The sequence below is a fragment of the Eupeodes corollae genome, chromosome 3, assembly GCF_945859685.1.
Source record: "Eupeodes corollae chromosome 3, idEupCoro1.1, whole genome shotgun sequence".
In the NCBI taxonomy this organism is placed as follows: domain Eukaryota; kingdom Metazoa; phylum Arthropoda; class Insecta; order Diptera; family Syrphidae; genus Eupeodes; species Eupeodes corollae.
Window position 1 is genome coordinate 69339546 of NC_079149.1, and position 23140 is coordinate 69362685.

The following is a 23140-nucleotide window of genomic DNA, read 5'->3' on the forward strand; positions in this document are numbered from 1 at the left end:
TTGCTTGTAAAAAAAACTGTCAATTCGATTTTTCTCCGAATTAAACTGAATGATTCCAATAATATATTTAAAAATATGAAGGTAGCTTTAAGCCAATATATCTAAGTTTAGAAAAGATATTTAACTCGAAAATCAATTTTTAACAACTTTTATTATTTTTTTTAAGTTTTTATTTTTTGTAGAAAAACTGTTAATTCGATTTTTTTCAAAATTTTACCGAATGCTGAACAATATTTTTTTATGAGTGAAATAAGTTGGAACATGTTTGCAATAACTTTTGGATCATGGAAAGATGATGTTGAATTTGACATAGTGTTAGGGTAGCTACAAGTTTTTTTCTAACAGTTGACAATCATCTGGATTAAATAAGAGTTTTTACTAGATAGGTATATATTAAGCACGTTACACATATCATCAATCTTTAATTTTACAAATAATAATTGTTTCCCGTCGATGTAATATGACGAATCAAACAAATTTACAATATTACATTTGCTAAATTTAAATTTAAGTTTGTCATAATAATAATTGTAACTAGGAAAAGGCATATTTAAATTGAGTGCAGGGTGATGTCGATCATCTTCTATAAATTAAGCAGAAACAGTAAATACGGCAGTTTCAGCGCAAACTTTTATTAACCCCATTACATTGGCTAAGACCATGCGATTGAAACGTAGAAGTTGTCGTCATCAATTTGTATCCAATGTAATTTCGGTAGGTTTAAGTCACCTACAGTCAAAACCTTATCTTCCGGCTCCAAAAGAGAATACAGCCTTTCAATACAGTTATCTAAACTTGGAGGTATCAGTGGAGCGTATAAATCGTCAATCATTAAGCATGTATGCGAGTCCTTGATGCCAAGAAGAATTCCTCCTCGTAGAGTGTCAGAAATTTCGTTTACAAGACGATCGTAGCTGAATATTTGATAGGAAGCATCAAAGATCCGAGTCAAGAATAGAAGTGTTCAGCAATGTTTCTGTTAGTACAATGACATCGTGTGGTAGATTTTTTTTGTTTTTCTAGACCATGTTGGTCTTTGTTCAAAGTACATTTACATTTTTATATTAAATTAGAATTTTTATAAGCTGATTAATATTTAGTGTTATTTCGATGAAAATGTTCTCTACATTTAAAATGAACGATTTACCAAGTTTATCTGACAAGTTTTAAATGTCAATGACATTCGTAGGTGGGCACTTTTTGTCCCTCTACAGATTTGAGTCCTGATACAATAGGGAATAAGATTCCATTTTAATTCGTGAACTTTTTGGAGCATAAACATTACCATTTGAGAAAAAATTAAGAAGTTGTAGTTATGTTTTTGAAGTTTATTGTCAGCAATGGGACCTTTTTTGGGAAATTCGCGTTTAAATCCCGTTAGGGTATATTTTATATTAGATAGACCAGGATGAAAAACAAAGTTTCCAGTGATGAGAAATAATTATGTGTATGGTCATATTTAGGTATGTAGATAGGCATATTAACATAATATGAGTAAGTAGTAAGATATCAACATAATTTAACTATTTAGAATATGTTGGTATTTAGGAACTATTTCCGCAATTCCTGCGGGATTTATAAGCTTAATTATTCTTCTGAATTGCTCAGGTTTTGAGATTTTTTGATTCTAAAGTACTTACAAATCAGTGAGAAGATCATCAAAGATGTATTTAACTATTTTATTAGTTCTCAGTATTTAGCAGTGCAGAAAATGTTGCATAAAGTAAATGTCTTCCTCAATTACTTTAATTATATTTAGTAAAAAAACTATATCACCTATACTTCAACATTCATTCTGCAATTATAATGCAAGTGAAACTATTTTTTAAATAACTTTTACTCTAATCTCACCTATACTAATAGAGTTCTTTGGCACAAGAAAAACATGCTTTCATTCTATCGTCAAAGACCACTTTCATCTTGTAACAATTTTTTTTTTAATTCTGCATTGATATTTTCAACCATCAATATAATTTTCTATTTTTGTTTTTCAGTGTTGGCTATAGCAATTCAATGCCACTGGCGGTCATCTCTAATCTAGGAGGCTCGTCGACCAGCCTAAGCGGCAGCCAACGAAACCAAGTCACTTACAGTAGCATAATATACAAGTCCAAGCCAATTCCCATGGAATCTTCAATCAGTGCCACCGATACAGCTATAAACAACAATAAACAAAAGCCACAAGTTAATATTAAATCCAGCAAAATTGCAGCCGAGAATTCCGGTTTAGTTTCATCATCTTCTTTAGCGTCGGCATCCTCCTCAACGTTCGCCAAGTCTATGTTGACTTCAAGCTCATTGTCTGCTGCATCAGCGATTATTATAGACGAAACGAGTGCAAATGTTGGTCTTAGTGTAGTCGGACAAGCTTCTGCTGGTAGTGCCCCAGTAGTCTCCTCGAAATCAATCACGAATTCAAATGTTGTTAGTTCAATTACCAGTGATCTTCAGCAGAGCTACAATGAGAAATTAGTTTCATCTGCATCGTGTTCGTCCTCCTCAGCAAATGCTGCTATAATTGGTAATGGTATACTCAGTGATAGTCGTAGAAGCATCACGACAAAAACAAATGTTGGCAGCGAAGGTGCCGCCATTTCTTCTACTCATAATAGTAGTGGAAGAGGCGCTCGTGAGCGAACAAGTTCTCAATCGCATTACTCGACCGATAAAAGTGGATCGTCGGGATATTATAGTTCGAACGTTTGTTCCACGTATTCGGTGGAGGATCACATTTATTGTGAACCTACCATTGACATACTGGAAGTCAACAAACCTGCCCCCTCACAGTCTTCAAAATTCGGTCATCCGAGTAACCATCGGCAAATAATGATCGTTAATAACAGTGATGACGACGAAGAAGATCATAATGATCATCGGACTCATGTCAAACAAAATCACCAACGTCAGAAAGAAAACATGAAGCAGAATCTACAAATCCTTGAGACTAGTATTGAAAATTTGGACAGGCATCTCAAGAGCTATCCTAAGCTTAGCAACCACGATCGATTAAACATGTTTATTCGGCCGAATCCCCAAGCAATACCAACGCACTCGGACCAAGCATACAATGTGAGCAGTATTGTTCCCGAAGCAGCAAAACATCGCTATGGACATCTGCCAACAATTATGGAAGGTGGTTCGAATGAAGTACCGGTTCGTTTACAAAAGTCTTGGCAGGATGAAATCGCTGAAGATTCCCTGCTCGATATTGATCTCGATTCATTTCTTTTAACCACCAAAGGGAAAAACAAAAGCTCGGCTATCGACGGAATTGACAATCCGACTTTTGACAAATCTGTGATCCTTCACGACGAAGACATGGAAAACCACTATAAATGTGCAAAGTACATAAATTCTTGTCCTGAAGATGCGTATAGATTAGAAAGTGAAGTAGGCAACTCGCTGGACCATTTTTTAAAAAAGTATGACGATCAAATACATTTTCAAAACACCCGTGAACTACTCGAAGACGTTCGTGATAAAATTCGACTACTGTCAGAATCGGCTGAAGGAACAGCCACTGCAAAAGCTTCAGGTAACAATGACAAAAAAAACATTCCTCATGAACTAGATACTATGATAAAGGCTCTCAAAGGTGAATTGGAATCCTACCTCGAACGAATGAACCAACACAGCGAAATGGAAATACGTCAGCTTTGCACGGGATTGGTAAAGAACCAGAATATTGTTCGAATGAAAAAAGCCTTCGAAAGGCGAAAATCCAATGCTAGTGATTCGGAATACGATATCGCTTACGAGGCTATTCGTGACGGTACGGTCATAACTGTGCAGCATACGCAACAGCATATCGAAACGACGTCTATCCGTTGCTCTAGTGATCCCAATTTTAAAATGAAACGAAAATCGTTGTGTGATGTTTTCCCAAAAATGGACGCGGAATGTTATGTTGGCACCTCCAATATGACTACAATGGCGGGTGGTAGTGTCATTGGTGTACCTAGTGTTTCGGGTCAATTCAATTCAAAATTGAATGATACTTCGGTTGTGGGAAGAACGCAATTGCAAAGAAATCTATCTTTTCATAAGCCAATCTTGAACAAACTAGACGGAGACGTCAACGAAGAAGGAGACAAAGACTCTATAAATGACTGGCATCAAAAGAAACCGAGCAACTGGGAAATGTACTATGGGACAAATAGATTAAACCAAACTCTCCTTGGCAAGCGAGGAGTCGTAGCGAACGGAAATCAAGCGATTATGTCATATGTAAGTAACTTTATAATGTTAAGATAAGTTTCGTATTCAAATTAAATCATGATGTAAATTCAAAATTGCATGCTGAGAAATAGTTCAAACAGCTATTTGGAGAAAACAAAAACAAAGAAAAAGGAATAGATAACTATTTCCCCCTTCAGTTTTTAAAATAGTTTTATTTAAGATTTATTTCTAGTAAATGTTTTCTTTACTTTTCTTTTTCCCATTCAAAACGAGATGAAGGTCATCTTTGAGTTGTAAGAAAAATCAAAATAAACTGATATTCTGGCTCATAAAGCACCAGGAGAGTTCCTAATTTGCTTCTATTTTTGCTTAAATTTAACCGATTTTGGATTTTTATTTTTTTCTTAACAATGTCAAGGAATTCAAACCAATTTATATTAACATCTCCTTTCCAACTCTGTTAAAAAATAGTACTTTTAGTACTTACATTTAAAAATGTACCTATAAAACAAGTCTGTTTTCAAAAATTTAAATGACATTGAATTAATCAAAAAAAGAGGCTGGGATGCGACCCACACTGATAACTTCCCATCCCCTCTATAGATTTGTCTTGCTTAAAAGGTTTGCAGGTTTTCATGTTTTGTTAAAAAAGTTGTCAGTTAAAATCATCAACAACATTTTTTATATAATGAAAAAGTTTGATTTCGAAATCTACTTTTGTTAACGAGATTTTTAATCGAAAACCAATTTTCACCAATTTAGTACCATTTCATAAAAGTTTTCATTTCGTAAATAAACAAATACAAATTGGATGAATGAAATGAATTTGAAGTCAATACCTTCTATTTTTCACGAGATATCAAGAATCAAACACCATTTCTTACCAAATTTGTGTACTTTTTTTAGTAGATTTTATTTTTTTTTTATAAAAAAAAATGACTGTTGGATTTTAATACAAAATTTACTGAGTGTCGAAAATTATATTTTCTTTGAGTAAAATTAGTTTGAAGCCAATTTTTTTTTATAATAAGCACACACTCAAGTGGATATTACCACCGGTATTATGCAGCGGCACAGTGTGAGCACTATGAAGAGGAGAGAGGGTTTAAAAGGAGATGTCAGTGCACATTGGTTTTGAATTCCTCAATATTGCAATGACTAGGAAAGACCAAGACATGTGGGAAGGCATTCCACATTCGCGTGGTACCGCTAAAGAACGAATCTCTGTATTTGACAGTACGGCCGAAGTTGGGCTCGAGGGTATACTGATGAGCATTCCTAGAAGCTCGTGTAATACAGTTGAACTGTTTAAGGGGAGGAATGCAACTGGCTATTTCACCAGAGAATAAGCCGTTAAAATAACTGTAAAAAAGGGTCAGACAAGACACTTTACGACGATTTTCAAGCGAAGTAAATGAACTTATGATGATATTATCATTTAAATGCTCTACGTTCAATACTATCCAAGAGGCTTAAGTAAGTTGCAGGAGCACCAGCCCAGAGATGGGAGTTATACTCAAGTTTTGGACATATGTAAGTCTTGTTGATAACAGCCAGATCAAAAGGGGTGAAATATTTCTTCCATCGCCTAAGGAAACCCAAACACCTTGCGGCATTTTTGGCGGAATCGAGTATGTTATCATTCCACATGAGGTAATTGTGACACACATACCGAGAATATCGAGGTTTTCAGTCTAATTAAGACAAGTGCCATCCATGGATAATGGCAATGGGGGTATATTTCGCTCTAACGATACAAGACAGCATTGCATTTTCGAAGCATAAAATTCCACGCAGTTTTTCAATCCCCATTGAACAATGCTGTTTAAGTCGGAATTTAATGAGCTTATCAAATTTTGTCGCTGCAGTTCCACATCCGAAAAAGAGGCATGTTAGTTAAAGTACTATTGTCCGCGAAACAATGTATTGGTTTAGATGTTGCAGACAGGAGATCATTAATAAAAATGTGAAAGAGTGTTGGAGATAGAACAGAACCCAATACAAATGAAGCAGGGATTCATGCAAACCGAAATCAAGCTTTTTCGATAAGAGGGCCTTACTTTCTCCAAAGCGATGTAATGATTTGCTCCACTGTTCGGTTAGATGAATCATGAGATCACCAGTGTACCTATTGCTCCGAAAGCCGTACTGACGGTCATTAAGAAGCTTTCGATCTTCAAGATATTTCAGCTGTAATTTTAAAAAAGATATTTTCACCAATTTTTATTAATTTTTTTAGGTTTTTATTATTTTGTAAGCAAATCGTCTACCAATTCGATTTTGGTCAAAATTTTACTGAATGTTGAAAACAATATTTTTCATAAGATAAAATTTGTTTAAAGAAAATATCTCAAAGTTTTGGAAAGATATTTCAGTCAAAAATCAATTTTTTCGAACTTTTCTTAATTTTTTGTAAGAAAACTGTCAATTCGATTTTTTCAAAGTTTTTAAAAATGCTTAAAACAATATTTTTTATAATATAAAATAAGTTGGAAGCCATAATCTCAAATTTTTGAAAAGATACTTAAGTCGAAATTCGATTTTAACAAGCTTTGAGTAAGGTTTTTTCGATTTTTCTCAAAATATTTCCAAATATTAAAAACAATATTTCTTATAAGTTAAAATAAATTCGAATCCATTATCTCAGATTTTTGAAAAGATATTTGAGTCGAAAATCAATTTTTACCGACTTTTGTTAATTTTTTTTTAAGTTTTTATTTTTCGTGAAAAAGCTGTCAATTCGATTTTTCTCAAAATTTTACTGAATGTTGACAACGATATTTTCTAAAAGATAAAAGTAGTTTGAAACCAATATTTGAAATTTTTAAAAAGGAAAAGATATTTGTTTTTTTTAGGTTTTTATTTTTTACAAAAAAAACTGTCAATTCGATTTTTCACAAAATTTTACCAGATGTTAAAATCATTATTTTTCGTTGCACAAAATAGTTTTGGAGATAAAATCATTTTTGATTCGTAAAATATTTGAGGTGACTAATTATTTTTCCAGTTTTTTTTTATTTATAACAAAACCGTTAATTGGATTTTTTTAAATAAATATACTTGTTTGGTATCACGTTACAATATATTATATAAAATTTAATTCAAGCCTCTAGCATCATTGGTTCGTGAGATATTTAGGGTTAACCAACGTTTTCATAATTTTGTTAAACTGCTATGGTAAAAAAACATATACGCAATTTTCTGAAGAGCCCTTTCTGCATCTTTTTGCATTATTATCAGTATAACAAAATTTATTTGTCGATATTAAAAACATCTATTGCCAAATTTGTAAAGTATATTATTTAATTAATACTTTTCTGTACGACTATGATTGGCCTTCTCTTTTCGAAGCAGGGAAATATAATATGCGCAGTGGATTGTCTATCGGCTCGGGACGAGGCACTCCTTATCTTCGAGAATGCAATTATGTTGCAACAGATTTCCAGCTTTTAATCAATAGTTTTCATTAGCGAAATCGCCGAAACCAAAATTGTTCTGGTCACTTGATGCTGGAGCTGAAATTCAAAAATATTGCACCCAGCAATATGTTCGTTTTGTTTTAACCAAACTCCTACTATTGGGTCATGTGGTGGCTGACAATGGTAATTTTTGATGGTTTGGCCCAACCCTTTATAAAATATGTTTGTATAAAGTGTGGTTTTGTATTACACTAACGAAATTGGAATGGTTCTGTATCACTACTATTCGACGACTGCATTGAATATAATGGGACTCAATTTAATTTCAAGGAATATGGGGTTTCAATTTTGTTATAAAAATCGATTTGATTTAATTTGTTTTATTCTTGCAATATTTTGCGGCAAATTATCGTAAATATACATAAACAACAACTTGTGCACCAAGTTTCGCTGTCTTGTGGTCATGGTTGATAGTCTTTAAATGCACGAACTCAACTTTAGCTTCATTTGGACGTGTTGTAGAAAACGAGTTTCTGCGCCAGCACAGCTTGCAGTGTGATTTGGCGGTGCTCTACAAGACTGAGTGATCTTGTTACACGATCTAGTTTCAGCTTTTTTTATTTTCCCCTACATTTGTTTTTGTTTCAATTTTTGGTTTACTTTTAACATTAAGGCGTCTATATTCTTGTGTAGATATGCGGGCTCTAAGATACAACCTCTCTTTGACCAAATTGACATTAGATTATATATGTACATACATAGATAAACTGGTTTTATTTTGCAACCAAAGTGATTCACGAGTGTATGGAAATAAAAAAGGGGCGTATATGCAGTGTCTTACATTATTAACCCTTTGTACTGTGCAGTTATGTTCAATATAGAAGGCCCATATTTCGTTACTTAAATGAAGTAAACGAAAGACTTGCGTAAGCAAGGAAAAGTGTCCAATATTACCAGGATTTCATTTACAATTAATTTTGTATAAAATATTATCCTCCTATAGAATTTCAGAGCCCATTCCATTTCTATAAAAGGTTAATTGTTCTCACAAAATCTGCGTACAATTCTTGAAAGTGCTCGGAAACTCCCGACTTATAACAATACTTCACACCAAATTATAATTCAAATAAGAAGTTAATGTTATCATTAAGATTTGTCAAATTGAAAATTTTGACATTTAGGTCCTTAGAGTCGAAATAAAAGATTTTTAGAAAGATGTCTGTGCGTGCGTGCGTGTGTACGTACGTTCGAACGTTCGTCGTTCATAGCTCAAGAACCAGAAGAAATATCGACTTCAAATAAATTTTGTTATACAGATAAAAAGACAGAAAGATGCAGAAAAAGCTCTCAAGAAAATTGCTTGGGTGGTTATTTTACCATAGCAGTTAAAAAAAAGGTGAACATTTTAGTTAACCCTAAATATCTGACAAACCAAAAATGCTAGAAACTTAAATTAAATTGTATATAATATATTGTAACATGATACCAAACAAGTATATTTTTTGAAAAAAAATCCAATTAACGGTGATTTTATAAATAAAAAAAAATGAAACAAAAAATTGTCACCTCGAAAATTTTACGAATAAAAAATAATTTTGTCTCCAAAACAATTTGGTGCAACGAAAAATAACGTTTTTAACATCTGCTAACATTTTGAGAAAAATCAAATTGACCGTTTTTTTCTTATAAAAATAAAAACCTAAACAAAACATTTCTCAAAGTTGGTACAAATTTGAGATTATGGCTTCCAATTAACTTAAGCTTATAAGAAATATTGTTTTCAACCTTCGGAAAAATTTTGAGAAAAATAGAATTGAAAACAAAAAAGTCATAAAAGTAAAAAATTATTTTCGGCTCAAATATCTTTTCGAAGCTTTGAGATATTGGCTTTACAGTACATTAATCTTTTTTAATGTTGCTGTCAACATTCAGTAAACTTTTGAGAAAAATATGATTGACAGTGTTTTTACAAAAAATAAAAACCTACCAAAAAAAACAATGCTAAAACTTGTTAAAAATGTACATTCAATTCAAATAGCTTTTCAAAAATTAAAAATATTGTCTTCAAATTTTTTTATTTCACGGAAAATATTCTTTTCGATATTCAGTAGTTTTTTATAAAAATCCAACAGTCCGTTTTAAAAAAAATTAAATCTACAAGAAAAAGTACGCAAATTTGGAAAAAATTGATGTTCGGTTCTTGATATCTTTCAAATTAATTACATTCATCCAATTCGTAAAAATTTAAGAAATGCTCCCAAAATTGGTAAACATATGTCTTTGTCTAAAAATCTATTTAACAAAACTAGATTTTCAAACTAAACTATTTCTTTATATAAAAAATATTGTTGGTAATTTTAATTTTCTTAACAATAATTTACTGACAACTTTTTTGACCCAACACAAAAACTTACAAATTTTAAGCAAGACAAATCGATACACTGGATGGGGAGTTATCAGTGTGGTATTTTTTACACAAAGTATTTTTTACACAAAAAAAAAAAAAAAAAACTATTCTAAAAATTGGAAAAATTGAAAAATTCGAAATATTGGCTTAAAACTAATTTCATATTATAAAAAATGTTGTTTTCAGCGTTGAGTAAAACTTTGGTACAAGAAATAAAAACTTTCAAAGTTTGCTGCTGCTGTTTTTCGGTTCCTAGTTAGTTTCGCGCTCCAATTTGGGTGAGATCACTGTTCACTTGTGCGCGCCACCTGATTAGTTGTCTTCCTCTACTGCGCTGTCCTTTGAGTGTGGATTCAAAGTCTTTCCAGGCCGGAGCATTGGTTTCCATGCGCTCTACGTGACCCAGCCATATTAATCGTTGGACTTTTACCCTTCTGGCTAAGTCTATGTCGCTGTACAGGGATGATAAGGGTCTTACATAGCAACATTTTGGTCCCTCGAGAGAAGACTTTACCACTCAATTGCTTTCTTAGTCCAAAGAAACAGCGGTTAGCAAGAGTTAGTCTGCGTTTGATCTCAGCGCTGGTGTTGTTTTCTGCGTTTACAGCGGAGCCTAGGTAGACGAAGTCTTCGACTACCTCACAGTTACGTCTGTCGATGGTGACGTTTTGACCAAGGCGTCGATGTTGTATGTCCTTTCTAGACGATAGCATGTACTTTGTTTTGCCCTCATTAACCGTTAAACCCATTTTTACAGCCTCTGCCTCAATACTCCCAAAAGCCCCATTGACATCACGCTGAGTTTTTCCGATTATGTCAATGTCATCAGCATATGCTAGTAATTGGGCAGACTTAAGAAAGATAGGGTCTCTAATGTTGACGTGTGAGCACTGCATTATTCTTTCTAGTACCTACGATGTTAAAAAAATCACATGACAGCGCATCACCTTGTCTAAAACCTTTTTTGACATCGAAAGGTTCTGTTAAGTTGTTTCTAACCTTTATCTGCTGTCATATGCGGCCTTGAAATCGATGGAAAGATGGTGGGTGTCAATTTGGTGTTCTTGAATTTTTTCCAGGATTCCTTGTTGGTGGTTTCTGGAAACTCAGCACATCAGAGGTGGCTTCTCTGATTGAATCTTGACAATGTTGCCACTGTTTTTCGATACATTGTGTTGGCCGCAGAGTACTACCAGAGGGGTTACTTGTAACTCGGTCGAAAAGGATTTGGCGATCTCTTGCGATTGAAGCCGTTCGACATTGTACCTTCTCCCAGCATCTCCCTGTTTTGCCTTGCGTCTGGAAACTCCAGGTGCTACCTTGGCTACAACGAGGTAGTGGTCCGAGTCGATGTTACCACCTCGGAAAGTTTGGACATGAACGATGCTGGAAATGCTGGTGTCGAAAGCAATATGGTCAATCTGGTTGACGGTAGATTGATCTAGAGAACTATAAGTTCCTTTGAGGATGTTGAGGTGTGGAAAACGCGTACTGGCTACCATGACGTTTCACCCCGCAGTCGGAAGTGTTGTTGTGCAGGCTGTTTTACCCGATTATTACACCAAAGATGTCGTCCTTGGCATTAAAATCGCCCAGGACAACTTTAATATCGTAGCTAGGACACTGCCCATATGTTTTGTCTAACAGCTGGAAGGACATATGTTTGGTGTTGTCATCCTTCTCTTTTGTGGGGCGTGCACGAATATCAGGCTAATGTTGCCGAATTAAGCCTTGATGCGGATGGTCATGAGGCGCTCGTTGATGCACCTATAGCTCAAGACTTCTTGCCTAAGTCTAGTTTCAATGACGAAGCCGCATCCAAATAAGCGCTGTTGGTTTTCTCGGTAGCAGTCACTATAGTAAATGTCGCAGTTTTTCTTCCCCTTTTTGCCCGGCCCATCCCATCGTATTTCCTGGATGCAATGGCGGATCCACGGGGGGGTCGTAGGGGTCATGACCCCCCCCCCTGGGAGATAATTTGTTTGCTTTTTCATAGGAATTTCCTTCAATTCAAAACTAATCGTATTGCGTTAATGGATATGACCCCCATCATATTTTGAATTATTTATTTTTTGTATATGAAAACAACATTTGTATTTTACTTCCTTAAACTTTGTTGCTAAAAGTACTATTTTTGACTGAAGATTGGACCAAGAACATAATATGAATCGGATATTCAGCCCTATTTCAAAAACACTGCACAAATTCAGCATCTTTTGACCAATGGACGATCCAGGGGGGGTCATATGAGCCAAAAAGCTTATACAGGTTAGTTGTATAAGTAAAGATTTCATTTAAAGATTTATTAGTAATTTAACGACATCTACCAAAAAGTGTTTTGCTGTCAAAAACAACTCAAATTTTGATTTTCGCTCAATTTAGAACGCGAAAAAACTTTAGTCATGCTATAAATTATTTTCATAAAAATTGTTTCTAAGAAAAAGAGCAATTATTCAGGTTCTTAAGAAGAAACCTTGAATAAGAGATCATCAATTTTATATCAAGTTGCCTTTGAATTCCTTAAACTAGCCTTCAATTTTATTATTACTTTTTTTTTGACACACATAAATAGTGATTATTGACGTGATTTTTACTGCAACATTAGGGAACTATATAGCAAGTTTTGCATTAGTAAACAATTTCAAACTAGAGTTTTTAATCAAATATGACATTACGGAAGTCGAACAAAGTGGGTACCTCGATTCCTTCCTTCCGTCTGTCTGTCTGTCTTTCCTGGCCCCTGCAGTCCAAAAAATTGTGTTGATTGAAATTAAGATACTCAGCTTATTAATGTAAGGAGTTTTTATCATTTTATAAATAAAAAAAATAACAGCAGTCCCCACACAAATTTCTTGGTTCAAACATGTGATTATTCTAAAACTTTCTCAAAATTTTGTGTTCTTAATTTGGCTTCTTTCTACAAGAAAAACATATTTTCGTATTGCTTCAGAAGGGTACCCCTCAAAAAAATCTTTATTTTGTTTTTGAGTTTTCTCAAGAACGATTTCAAAATTCTTCTTTTTCTGTGCAAGCTCTTTGATGATGATTTTCTATGATCAAAAATTTATTTTTTTTTATTTTTATTTTTTCTCAGAAATGGAACAACATCTTTTTACGAAATTTAAATGTTCATATATTTATAAGCTCTTTATTAAGTGCTTCTACCAAAAATATATTTAAGACAAAATTTAAAATGATCTTCGAAAAAAATAGGTTAATCTAGATTTTTTGACAAATAAAATGGCATTTAAATTTTTGAGAAGAACTTATTTTGGAGAAACATTTTTAAATCTTAAAATATAGGCAATACTTTTAAACAAACATTTTGGAAAAAATTATTAAGTTCTTGCGACCCAGTCGTTCATTTCATTTCTTTCAAAATTGGTTTTCTATTGAATACAAAAGATCTTAAAAAATTAAATAAATCTACTTTTGAAGTCAATTTGCTTTGGATGCTCTAGAACCGAGATTCAAACACGAATCTCAATAAAAAAAGGCCCCAAAAAATAAAACGACACTTTTGTAAAACTAATGGCTAAGTGAAAAACACAATAAACTTTTCATATCTATTGATATAAAAGCTTTGAAACGTGTAATTTGTGAGTACTGCAAAACTTTTCTTCCCAACTTATTTGTTTACTTACCTTACTTTGTTTTTATTTAGTTTTTTTTTTTTAGAGAAATTATGTTCTTAAATACAACTATTTCCTTAAATTCAAGAACCAAACCTTTTTGTCTCTACAACATTTAAGTTTTGTTGACGCCTTTATAAGATCCAAATTCGAGTAAGCAGATTGATAACGATAGTAATAAGAGACTCCTATAAATTGAGTTCAAAAAAACTATGTCAAAAAGGGCCCGACATTTTAACATATCAGATCCTCTCTCATTTTCTGGATTTTTAAATTTTTTCAGAGTTCTTCGCATTAATAGAAATTAAAACAAGAAAAGAGTGTTTTGTTTTTGGGAAAAAGCAACGTTTCAAAACAATTTCCTACAATTCTGCGCGAAATGCACCAAAAAACCTCTAAGCTATTGTGTTTTAGCTCTTAAATATGGCATATTTAGACAACTTTTCGAATCTTGGAATGCTTTCATATGAGTCATCCAAATTAAATAGTTAGACCATAACTTGCTGGACAACAGTGTTCTAAATAATTTGATAACTAAGCAATTATAAAATTTTGTTAGCATCCTTTACAAAACATTAAAGAACATTTTTAAGCGGTGAGTAAAAACTCATCTAAGTGTGTGACCCCCCCTGATGACAAGTCTGGATCCGCCCTTGCCTGGATGGCGGTGATGTCTGCTTTATAGCAGTCTAAGGCCTCCGCTTATTCTTCGGCTGCACGTTGTCTGTTAAGGGACCTAACATTTCACGTGCATATCCAAAGCTCGTTGTCTTTAATTCGTTTGCGTAGGTTGTCAACAGTAAATCCGTCCGTATCCGAGGCTTGTTGCTGCTTCGCAACTATGATGTTTTTACGTGGCCAGGAAGTCACCCCGACGGCACAACCCCAATCTGGAGGGCCAGATCCTTAATATTTCTCCTAGGATGGGGAGCCAGATAAACCGCTGCTTATAGGCCTGGGCTCCGAATAAGTCGTAGAAGCCCTATAAGGTGTTCAACCTTACTGGAACTGTAGACGCCACCGTTGATTCCATCTCGGTAATTCCTCCACTGCAGTCTGGATAATGAGAGGTGCCTTAGTGGAAACACCTCTCCCCCCCCCTCTCTCATTTGCCTTCCTCAACAACTTTCCACTGGGGTTGGAATCCAATCTCCAGTTGAGGTACTAGGCACCCGATGTTCACCACGGGAAGGTGAGAGCAGGAGTTGATAGACAGAGGTGGGTTTTGAGAAAAACCTGTGGACGCTTGTGTCCTATTGAATGCACATGAAATATTGTTATTAATATTTTGTCCAAGTTTTAGACAAATAGACAAACGGGTTCGGTGGGAAGATATCAGTGTGTTGCATCCCAGTTTTGTACTTAGGATTTCAATAATTTGCATAGTTTTATTTAGCTTTTAGCTTAAATCATATTTGGAATGCTTTTACATTGTAAATATATCTAATTTTTGTAGCTATGCCAACATTATAGACAATACAATTAAATGGACGAGTTCTCAGTTTCAATTCACAAACAATTTCAAATAAAATACTATACAGAAAATCCTTTTTTAATTGATTTTTATTTGGCTTTTATACCACATTCAAGTAGTAAATTATTTACAAAACCTTCAGATATAGGAGCTTGAGTCAAACTAAATTCCTCATAGTAATTATTTGCGAAAGAGGAAGTGCACACTATTAAGTTTGTTTTATCTATCATACTCAATAGACCATAAGTAAGTAGTTACCAGGAACTGATTTTTCAATACATAAGTTGCTGCAAAGATATTTACTATGTAGCTAGATTACAACACTTAACGGCTTGCCCACCCCTGCGGTGTTGTCTATCACTACACTATTTTTCACTGCTCATAGGCATCATTGTTAGGTGAAGTAGATCTAAGCCATCTAAATAAGTACTCCAACGATAAGCTCTCGTTGTAGTCCACGAAAACAGCCGACACGACTATTTGGCACGCTCAAATTTTTTAAAAATATTTTTCCAAATAACCAAACACGAATATTTCACATCTCTATCGTGATAGACTTAAATGGCATACAACACAAAGGCATCACAGACAAAACAAGTTAAAGATGAGCATGCATAAACTTCATTATCATTTTATACCAGTACATACTCGTACATATTTGTAATTTGATTAAGTTTAAACAAATTAAATCCAACAACATCATAAATGAAAAACTGCTTAGTGTTACAATGAGAGGTGTTGCGCAACGTGTTGCAGTTTTGCAGTTGATGTTGATCGGTCAAGGAAGTCGTTTGAAACAATCTTTGCAGTGATGCTGTTGATTACCATATTTGGTTTGGTTCTGAATGTTGATCCCAGAGGGGGTTTAATTATTGGAGTGCAGCATGCTTAGAGTATTTAGCATTCACAATCATCGACAATGACACACACGAGAATCTGCAGTTGTTGGATTAACCTTGGAAGCGATTCGTTGTAAAATGAAAAACAAAAAACATCTTGAATGACTTGATAGTCGTATCATTCAGAGCGCAGAGAAGCAGTTGTTGAATCCTTGACCGCATATTTCCCTCTTTTTGGTTAATTAAACTACTGTGTTACTTACTAAATGATGATAATTGTTTATATGTAGATGGGAAAAACATTCATTTTAATGTGAATAGAAATGTTTTATGAATGTTATAAAAGTATTTTTTACTTAACGAATATATGTTCCAATTTACAAAACTATAGCTAAAGTAACAAAAATTACAATTATAATTTCTGCGCGCTATATGTAAAACCCGGAACTTGTTTTAGCTGTATCTAGAATATGACAATTCGTAAATGTAGAACTCTTTTCAAGTCTTGTTATAGCCTATCATTGTTATTAGCAACATTCGATTCTTTGCTAATTATAAGGACTCTAGTTTTCCAGATCCGGCAGATATTGCATGAAGCTCTTTTCGCTCTGCAAAACACTTTTTTTGACATTCGTGTATTTGAACTTCCAGACCTTAAATAACGGGCAATAACAAAAAGTGTCTGATCCAGAAATTAATTCTGTACTTGCATTAATCAAAATCTAAATATTTTTAAACTAATTTAACTAAGGTTAAAGTTCTTTTTGTCAATTAGCATAACCAGGGCCGTCGAGAGGAATTCCGGGCCCAGGACAGACAAATCTCGGGCCCCATATATTTACCACTTTTCAGAGTTCATGCCTACTGATATGGTATGTTCTAATTTCAATTACAAATACCATGAAATTGGTTGGAATCAACGGAAATAGGAAATAATATTTGTTTTTCCAAATTTAACCGAACCGACGATACTCCGGGTATCGTCCAGTTTAATTAAAATGGAGGATTCATAGTAAATAATTCTACATGCTAATAGATCAGATTCCGAACAGAATCATACATTCAATTCGATATTGCCAACAACATGTAAGTTACTGATAATACGGTCGATTAACTATTAAAAAAATGAAGATCTATTACCTTCTATAAAAAGTATTTGAAATTTGTTTAAAAAAAAAATAGTATTTTAAAAGGTTTACATTAAATATTCTTTATTGTTTTTCTTCATATTAAAATATTATCACAATGTTTTCACTAGAGTTAGTTTGCATTCAATGAATTTTTTTCTTTTTGCAAACGAGCTTTTCTAGGTTTCTGAGTAGCAAAACAACTTATAATTGCATTTAAATTCAATTCCCTTGCCAAAGGTGCTGCGATGCATAGTGTAGCAAGTCCAGAAATGAGATCTTGTGATGAGCACGTAGGATGAAAATTCTTTGTTCTGGTAAGGACGCTAAATGAACGTTTGGCTCTTGCTACAGGTTACAGGTATGGTGGAAAACACACTGAGAGCAACATAAATGTTGGGGAAAATCGTCTCCAAGTTCTGCTTAAAAATTGGCTCCATTAATGTGTTTCAGATGAACCTTGTAGCGTAGTTTTTAATTCCAATTTCGTCCATAGTTGAAAACTGCCATAAAAATGAAAGTGTAGCATTCAAATTTTTCATCGTGTTGTCCTGTCCCGATGAGAAATTCCATATATAATTAAATCAACTATGTCATAAAAGGTTTTTCTCTTAAAATTTTGTCTTCGTATGTTTCCATTTGCTCTTCGGCTCCTTGATTTTCTCCAAAATGTCTGTTTAATTGCCTTTTTTGGTTCGATGGGAAAGATTCTGGAACGTCACCAATCAAGTACCAACTGCTTTGCATTCAAATAAAATCGTATCCCATCCGTTCCAAATAACGTTCAAATCGGAAAACAAGTTTTCCAGATTTCGAATTTCAACGTCATAGTCATGTTTTTGGCTTGAAGAATGATACTTGTTTCATTTAAAGCACTAAGAACTTTGTACCATATCGAAGACATCAGGACGCATTCAAATTTGTATATATATATTTTAAAACTCCCTTTACATATCTTCGAGCTTCAGCAGTTAAATTATTATCACTTAAGGCTTCTAATGATGTTGTAAGGTTTTTCAGATAATTTTCAAATGGTTTCATTGCCTATATTCTAGCTGACTTGTATCGGGAAGTTTGTGAAGGCATCCGGGCACATTTTTCTTAAGAATTTCCCAACGTTGGTCACTGCTGCTAAACAAGTTGAAACACTTATGAACAACACTAATGTGATTGCGCCAGTGTAACATTTCACACACACACTTTGAAGCGATTTGATATCCTTCAAATCTCCAGTTAACAACTAATTCAAAATATTAATTAATTAATATTACGGAAACCACAATTGAAAAACGTTTGGGTGGGATTTTCCGGTCCCACGAAACCGAATCAAAAATTTCGTTCCAAGCAGAAACCAAAATAAGAAAAAAGAAACTTTATAAAATCAGAAACCCTATTTTGACATTACTAATTTTTAAAATAAATTAAATTTGAAATGTACGTTAAATTAAATAAAAAGAGCGAAACAATTTATTACAACTTTCTTTCAATAGTTCAGAGTTGCTAAATTTTTCATATAATATTATACAGAGTAATCCAATAATAATCGGGGGACTAGATCGTCAGGCTTGTGACTGATAGATTGGTAGATAACATGCAAACAGGGGCCCGATTGCGAAAGCATGAATGATTATAAATTTTCGGGCCCCTAAAAATAAGAGGAAATAGGTACATATGTTGATGATGAATATAGAATATATTATGAAATACACTCCTTCTTATTGCTATCAATTTTACGGGCCCCTAAAAAATCGCGGGTCGGGGTGGTTCTCCTCCCTCCCTCTCGACGGGGCTGAGCATAACAGTGGATAATTTTAGATAGGTGAATACATTTTACATAGATAAAACGAAAATAATGAGACTAGACCACTGTGTATACTCAGTGGTCTAGTCTCATTAAACGATGTTGCTACCATACAAAAAAAAGCTATTGAACTGAAATATCTTAATAATGTATTTGAAATTCTTCGAAACAAAATTTACTTCAAATCAATTATTTCTGGAAACTTTAATTTTTCATAAAATACGAAATCATGCGAAAACACAAGAGGAATAATTCATTCCATTCCATCTATATGAGGCATACTTGCTTCGAATAAGCTCAATCTTCTTGAAGTCATGGTGCTTTTAGTGCGATTTAATGTGTATACTATAAATGTATTTAATGTCGTTAGAGGCAACTCCAATATAGTATGTACGTATGTACATATGTATGTATGTATTGCGTAATTATTATTTGAAATATTTTATTAACAGATTTTTGTAAACTAATTTTTGGCAATGCATAGTATAAACGTATTTTTAAAAATGTGTTTCCAAAGATTAGAATTTAGCTTGGACTTTTACAGTTAAAGGAATTTATTTCAAATAAGTGAATTGAAGTCTCGTCGTGAAGTTTGTTTTTCTGGTGGTACTCCAATATTATTTGATCCTTGGAAATGCATACAATAACAACTCGAAACAATCGACATATTTAAAAAGCAGATTGATGTTAAAACAAGTCGTACAAGATTTGAAAGAAAAATTGTTTTTCATACTGGGTCGAAACTCACTTATGTTCAAACATTCTTGGTCTATTCATTTTAGTTATTAATTACGTGAAAAGTTGTTTATTGACAATTATTGTCAGGCTGACTTCATTATTACATTTGTTTTCTATGTTAAAGCTCTTGAAGTTTCAAGTTTCCTAAAGTCTACGTATGAGATTTTTAGAGAGATGTCTGTGCGTGCGTGTTTAAGTTCTTCCGTTCGGGAAGCTTTTTTTGCCGTCCATTTCTCAAGAACCAACAGAGGTATTGACTTCAAATAAATTTAGTTGTACAGACAATAGTGCAGAAAGAACTCTCAAGAAAATTGAGCAGCTGGTTTTGTTTACCATAGCAAAAAAACGAAAATATCTCACGACCCAAGGACACTAGCACACAAACATGTTTATTTTTGGAAAAAAAAAATAAAATAACAAAAAGTTATTCAATACCCGCAATAAATGTATGCAACGAAGAATAAAGTTTTTGATACCTGATACAATTTTGAGAAAAATCTGTTTGACAATTTTTTTACAAAAAAAAGAGGCTGGGATTTATCTTGCTTAAAAGTTTTGTTTGTTTTCATGTTGGGTTAAAAAAGTTGTTAGTTGAATTATTCTTAAACATTTTAAAACTACCAACAACTTTTTTCATATAAAGTTTTAGTATTGTTTTTATTTTTTGTAAACGATCATAGATTTTTCTCAAAATTTTACTGAATGTTGAAAACAATATTTTTTTAAAAATAAAAGTAGTTGGAAGCCAATATCTCAAAGTTTTGAAAAAATATTTCAGTCGAAAATCAATTTATACCAACTTTTATTAATATTTTAGTTTAGGATTTTATTTTTTGGAAAAAAAAAATGTCAATTTGATTTTTCTCAGAATTTGCCCGAATGTTTAAAACAATATTTCTTATAAGTTTCACTTGGAAGCCATAATCTCAAATTTTTGAAAAGATATTCGAGTAAAAAATCAATTTTTACATCTTTTTATTAATTTTTTTGTTTAGGTTTTTATTTTTTGTAAAAAAAACTGTCACTTCGTTTTTTTTTCGACATTTTTAAGAATGTTGAAAACAATATTAAAATTAGTTGGAAGCCATAATCTCAAATTTTTGAGAAGATATTTGAGTCGAAATTCAATTTTTATCAACTTTAAATGTTTTTTTCAGGTTTTTATTTTTATAAAAAAATTGTCAATTTCAATTCAAAATTTTACCAGATGTTCAAAACGTTATTTTTCGTTGCACAAAATTGTTTTGGAGACAATATTATTTTGTATTCGTAAAGTTTTCGAGGTGAAACATTTTTTTTTCAGTTTTTTTGAAGTTAAGCGTTAATTGGATTTCTTTCCAAAAATATGTTTGTTTGGTATCACGTTACAATATATTATATAAAATTTAATTCAATTCTCTAGCGGTTTTGGTTCGTGAGATATTTAGGGTTAATCAAAATGTTTACCTTTTTTTAAAAACTGCAAATGGTATAAAAACCACCCACGCAATGTTCTTGAGAGCCCTTTCTGCCTTATTATTTGTATAACAAAATTTATTTGAAGGCGGTATCTCTTTTGATTCTTGAGCTATGGACAACGAAAAAAACGCCGCGAACGTACGGAGATCTTTCTAAAAATCTTTTATTTCGACTCTAGGGAAATTGAAACGTCGAGAAATGTTAAAATTTTCAATTTGACAAATCGGACCTATTACAATTACTCCCTATGGGAAGTTAAAAATAAAAGCATATAAATAACATTGATTAAAATTGATTTTCGACTTAAATATCTTATTAAAAATTTAAGTTCTTAACTTCAAACTAATTGTTAAAGTTCGAATAAACAATTTTATTGCAAAAATGAAAAACATAAAAACATAAACTAAATTATCATTCCAAAAAATAAAGAAAATATTGGCTTCAAAATAATTTTATCTTATATGAAATATTGTTTTCAGCATTCAAATCAAATGGGGTGGCGCAACAGTCCGTTGTGAACCAGGGCCTAGTGACTTACAACTCTCAACCATTCCTGTGTGCGAGTACTGTTGTCAGGAATGGAAGGGACCTACAATTTAAGGCCGAATCCGAACGGCTAATTTGAGAAAGCACTTTTTCATGACAAGAATTACTCTTGAAGAAATTGTCAATTAATCGCAAGAGGCAGTACCCGCGAAAATTATTTTTTTTTTTTTTTTTAATTAAGGTGGCACAGGCAGGGATTGAACCCAAGCCCCTTGCATGACAGTCCAACGCACTAACCATCATGCCACGGGCACTACGTTTTCAGCATTCAGTTTTATAAAAATCCAGCAGCCAGTTTTGTCATTTAAATTAACATCTAAAAAAAATAGTACGCACAATGAATGTATTCAAAATTCAGTTATACAACAAATAATTACAAGTCGTTTAAAATCTAGTTTTAAAACCGTCCGTCGGTCAGATTAACAGAATATGAATTCTGATAGCGAAAACAAACAAAACAATAAAAATTAAATTACTGGAAATTACTTTCAAACAAGTTTATATAAAACAAATTGTTTAAATTTCAATAAAAAGATACAGCAAAAAGAATTAAAAAAGAACAAACAAATTGGAATGCACTGGAAGAATTAAAAGCTCTCTGAAAGAATTCTTTTTCTGTAAGCCATCGCTCATTGGGGGCCTTTTGCTCCATTAAGGGCTTGGACTACATCTTCAGCTTCAAATTGGTTCTTCTCAAAAATGTCCCGACGAATTTCTTGGATAATTGGACACAATCCTAAAAAGTGTCCAATTTCTCTCTCTCATGGGTGTTATATTGATATAGAAGTCTCTATACTGCGATGCATTGGCCTGGTTGATGCAATTTTGCCGATATTTTTCATCCAAATTCGCAACAAATGAGTAAAGACTTCCTTTTAAACCCGTTAGATTATCCAAATCATATTCGATCGATTCACCTGTCAAATTTGCAAGAGCGATACAAAATTATACCGATTTATGATGATAAATTTAAAATACTCTATTGACCAACCTTGATGAATCCAATCGGAGTATGGGAGAGCAAAGACTCACTTAAAAAAGAAACGTAATAATTTTTCCACATCCTCATATTCTTTGTAGCCCTACACTTGGGAGGAGTAAAGCATAATAGGTTTTTACACAGCTTGAAACAGTTTATATTTTCCTGAGTGGTGGATGGATGTATGTGCAATGCAGTTTTTCCAGGAAACGCAGAGGGCAGCCTTCGCCTCCTGAAGTTTTAATGGTTATGTTTTTTCATACAAAGGTTACTTGTTATGGTCACACTGAGTTATTTTACTTCCTTAACAACTTGAATCTCCAGATCCTAGGACTTCCATTTTTCATAACCAGCGTATCTTCCGTGTCCTTTTCTATGTTAGGTTTGCTACGGTTGACTGATAAATTCCATGTATAGCAGTATTTTCCAAGTTTAACGATCATTTCTTCGAGTTGATCTGAGGATTCCGATAAAATAACGATATTAGCAGCATACAATAAGCCCGGAACATTTTCTCCCGCAAAGTTCACCCCTCCTCCCG

At 33.2% G+C, this 23140-nt stretch overlaps 1 protein-coding gene across 1 annotated transcript in view; it reads left to right on the plus strand.

The window, feature by feature from the left end:
* Nucleotides 1-23140, plus strand: part of LOC129949639 (uncharacterized) — a 117103-nt gene that overhangs the window by 45200 nt on the left and 48763 nt on the right. The window contains exon 4 of the mRNA XM_056061211.1: nt 1995-4227. Within this exon, the coding sequence (XP_055917186.1) occupies nt 1995-4227 (2233 nt within the window). The remainder of the gene's footprint in view (nt 1-1994; nt 4228-23140) is intronic.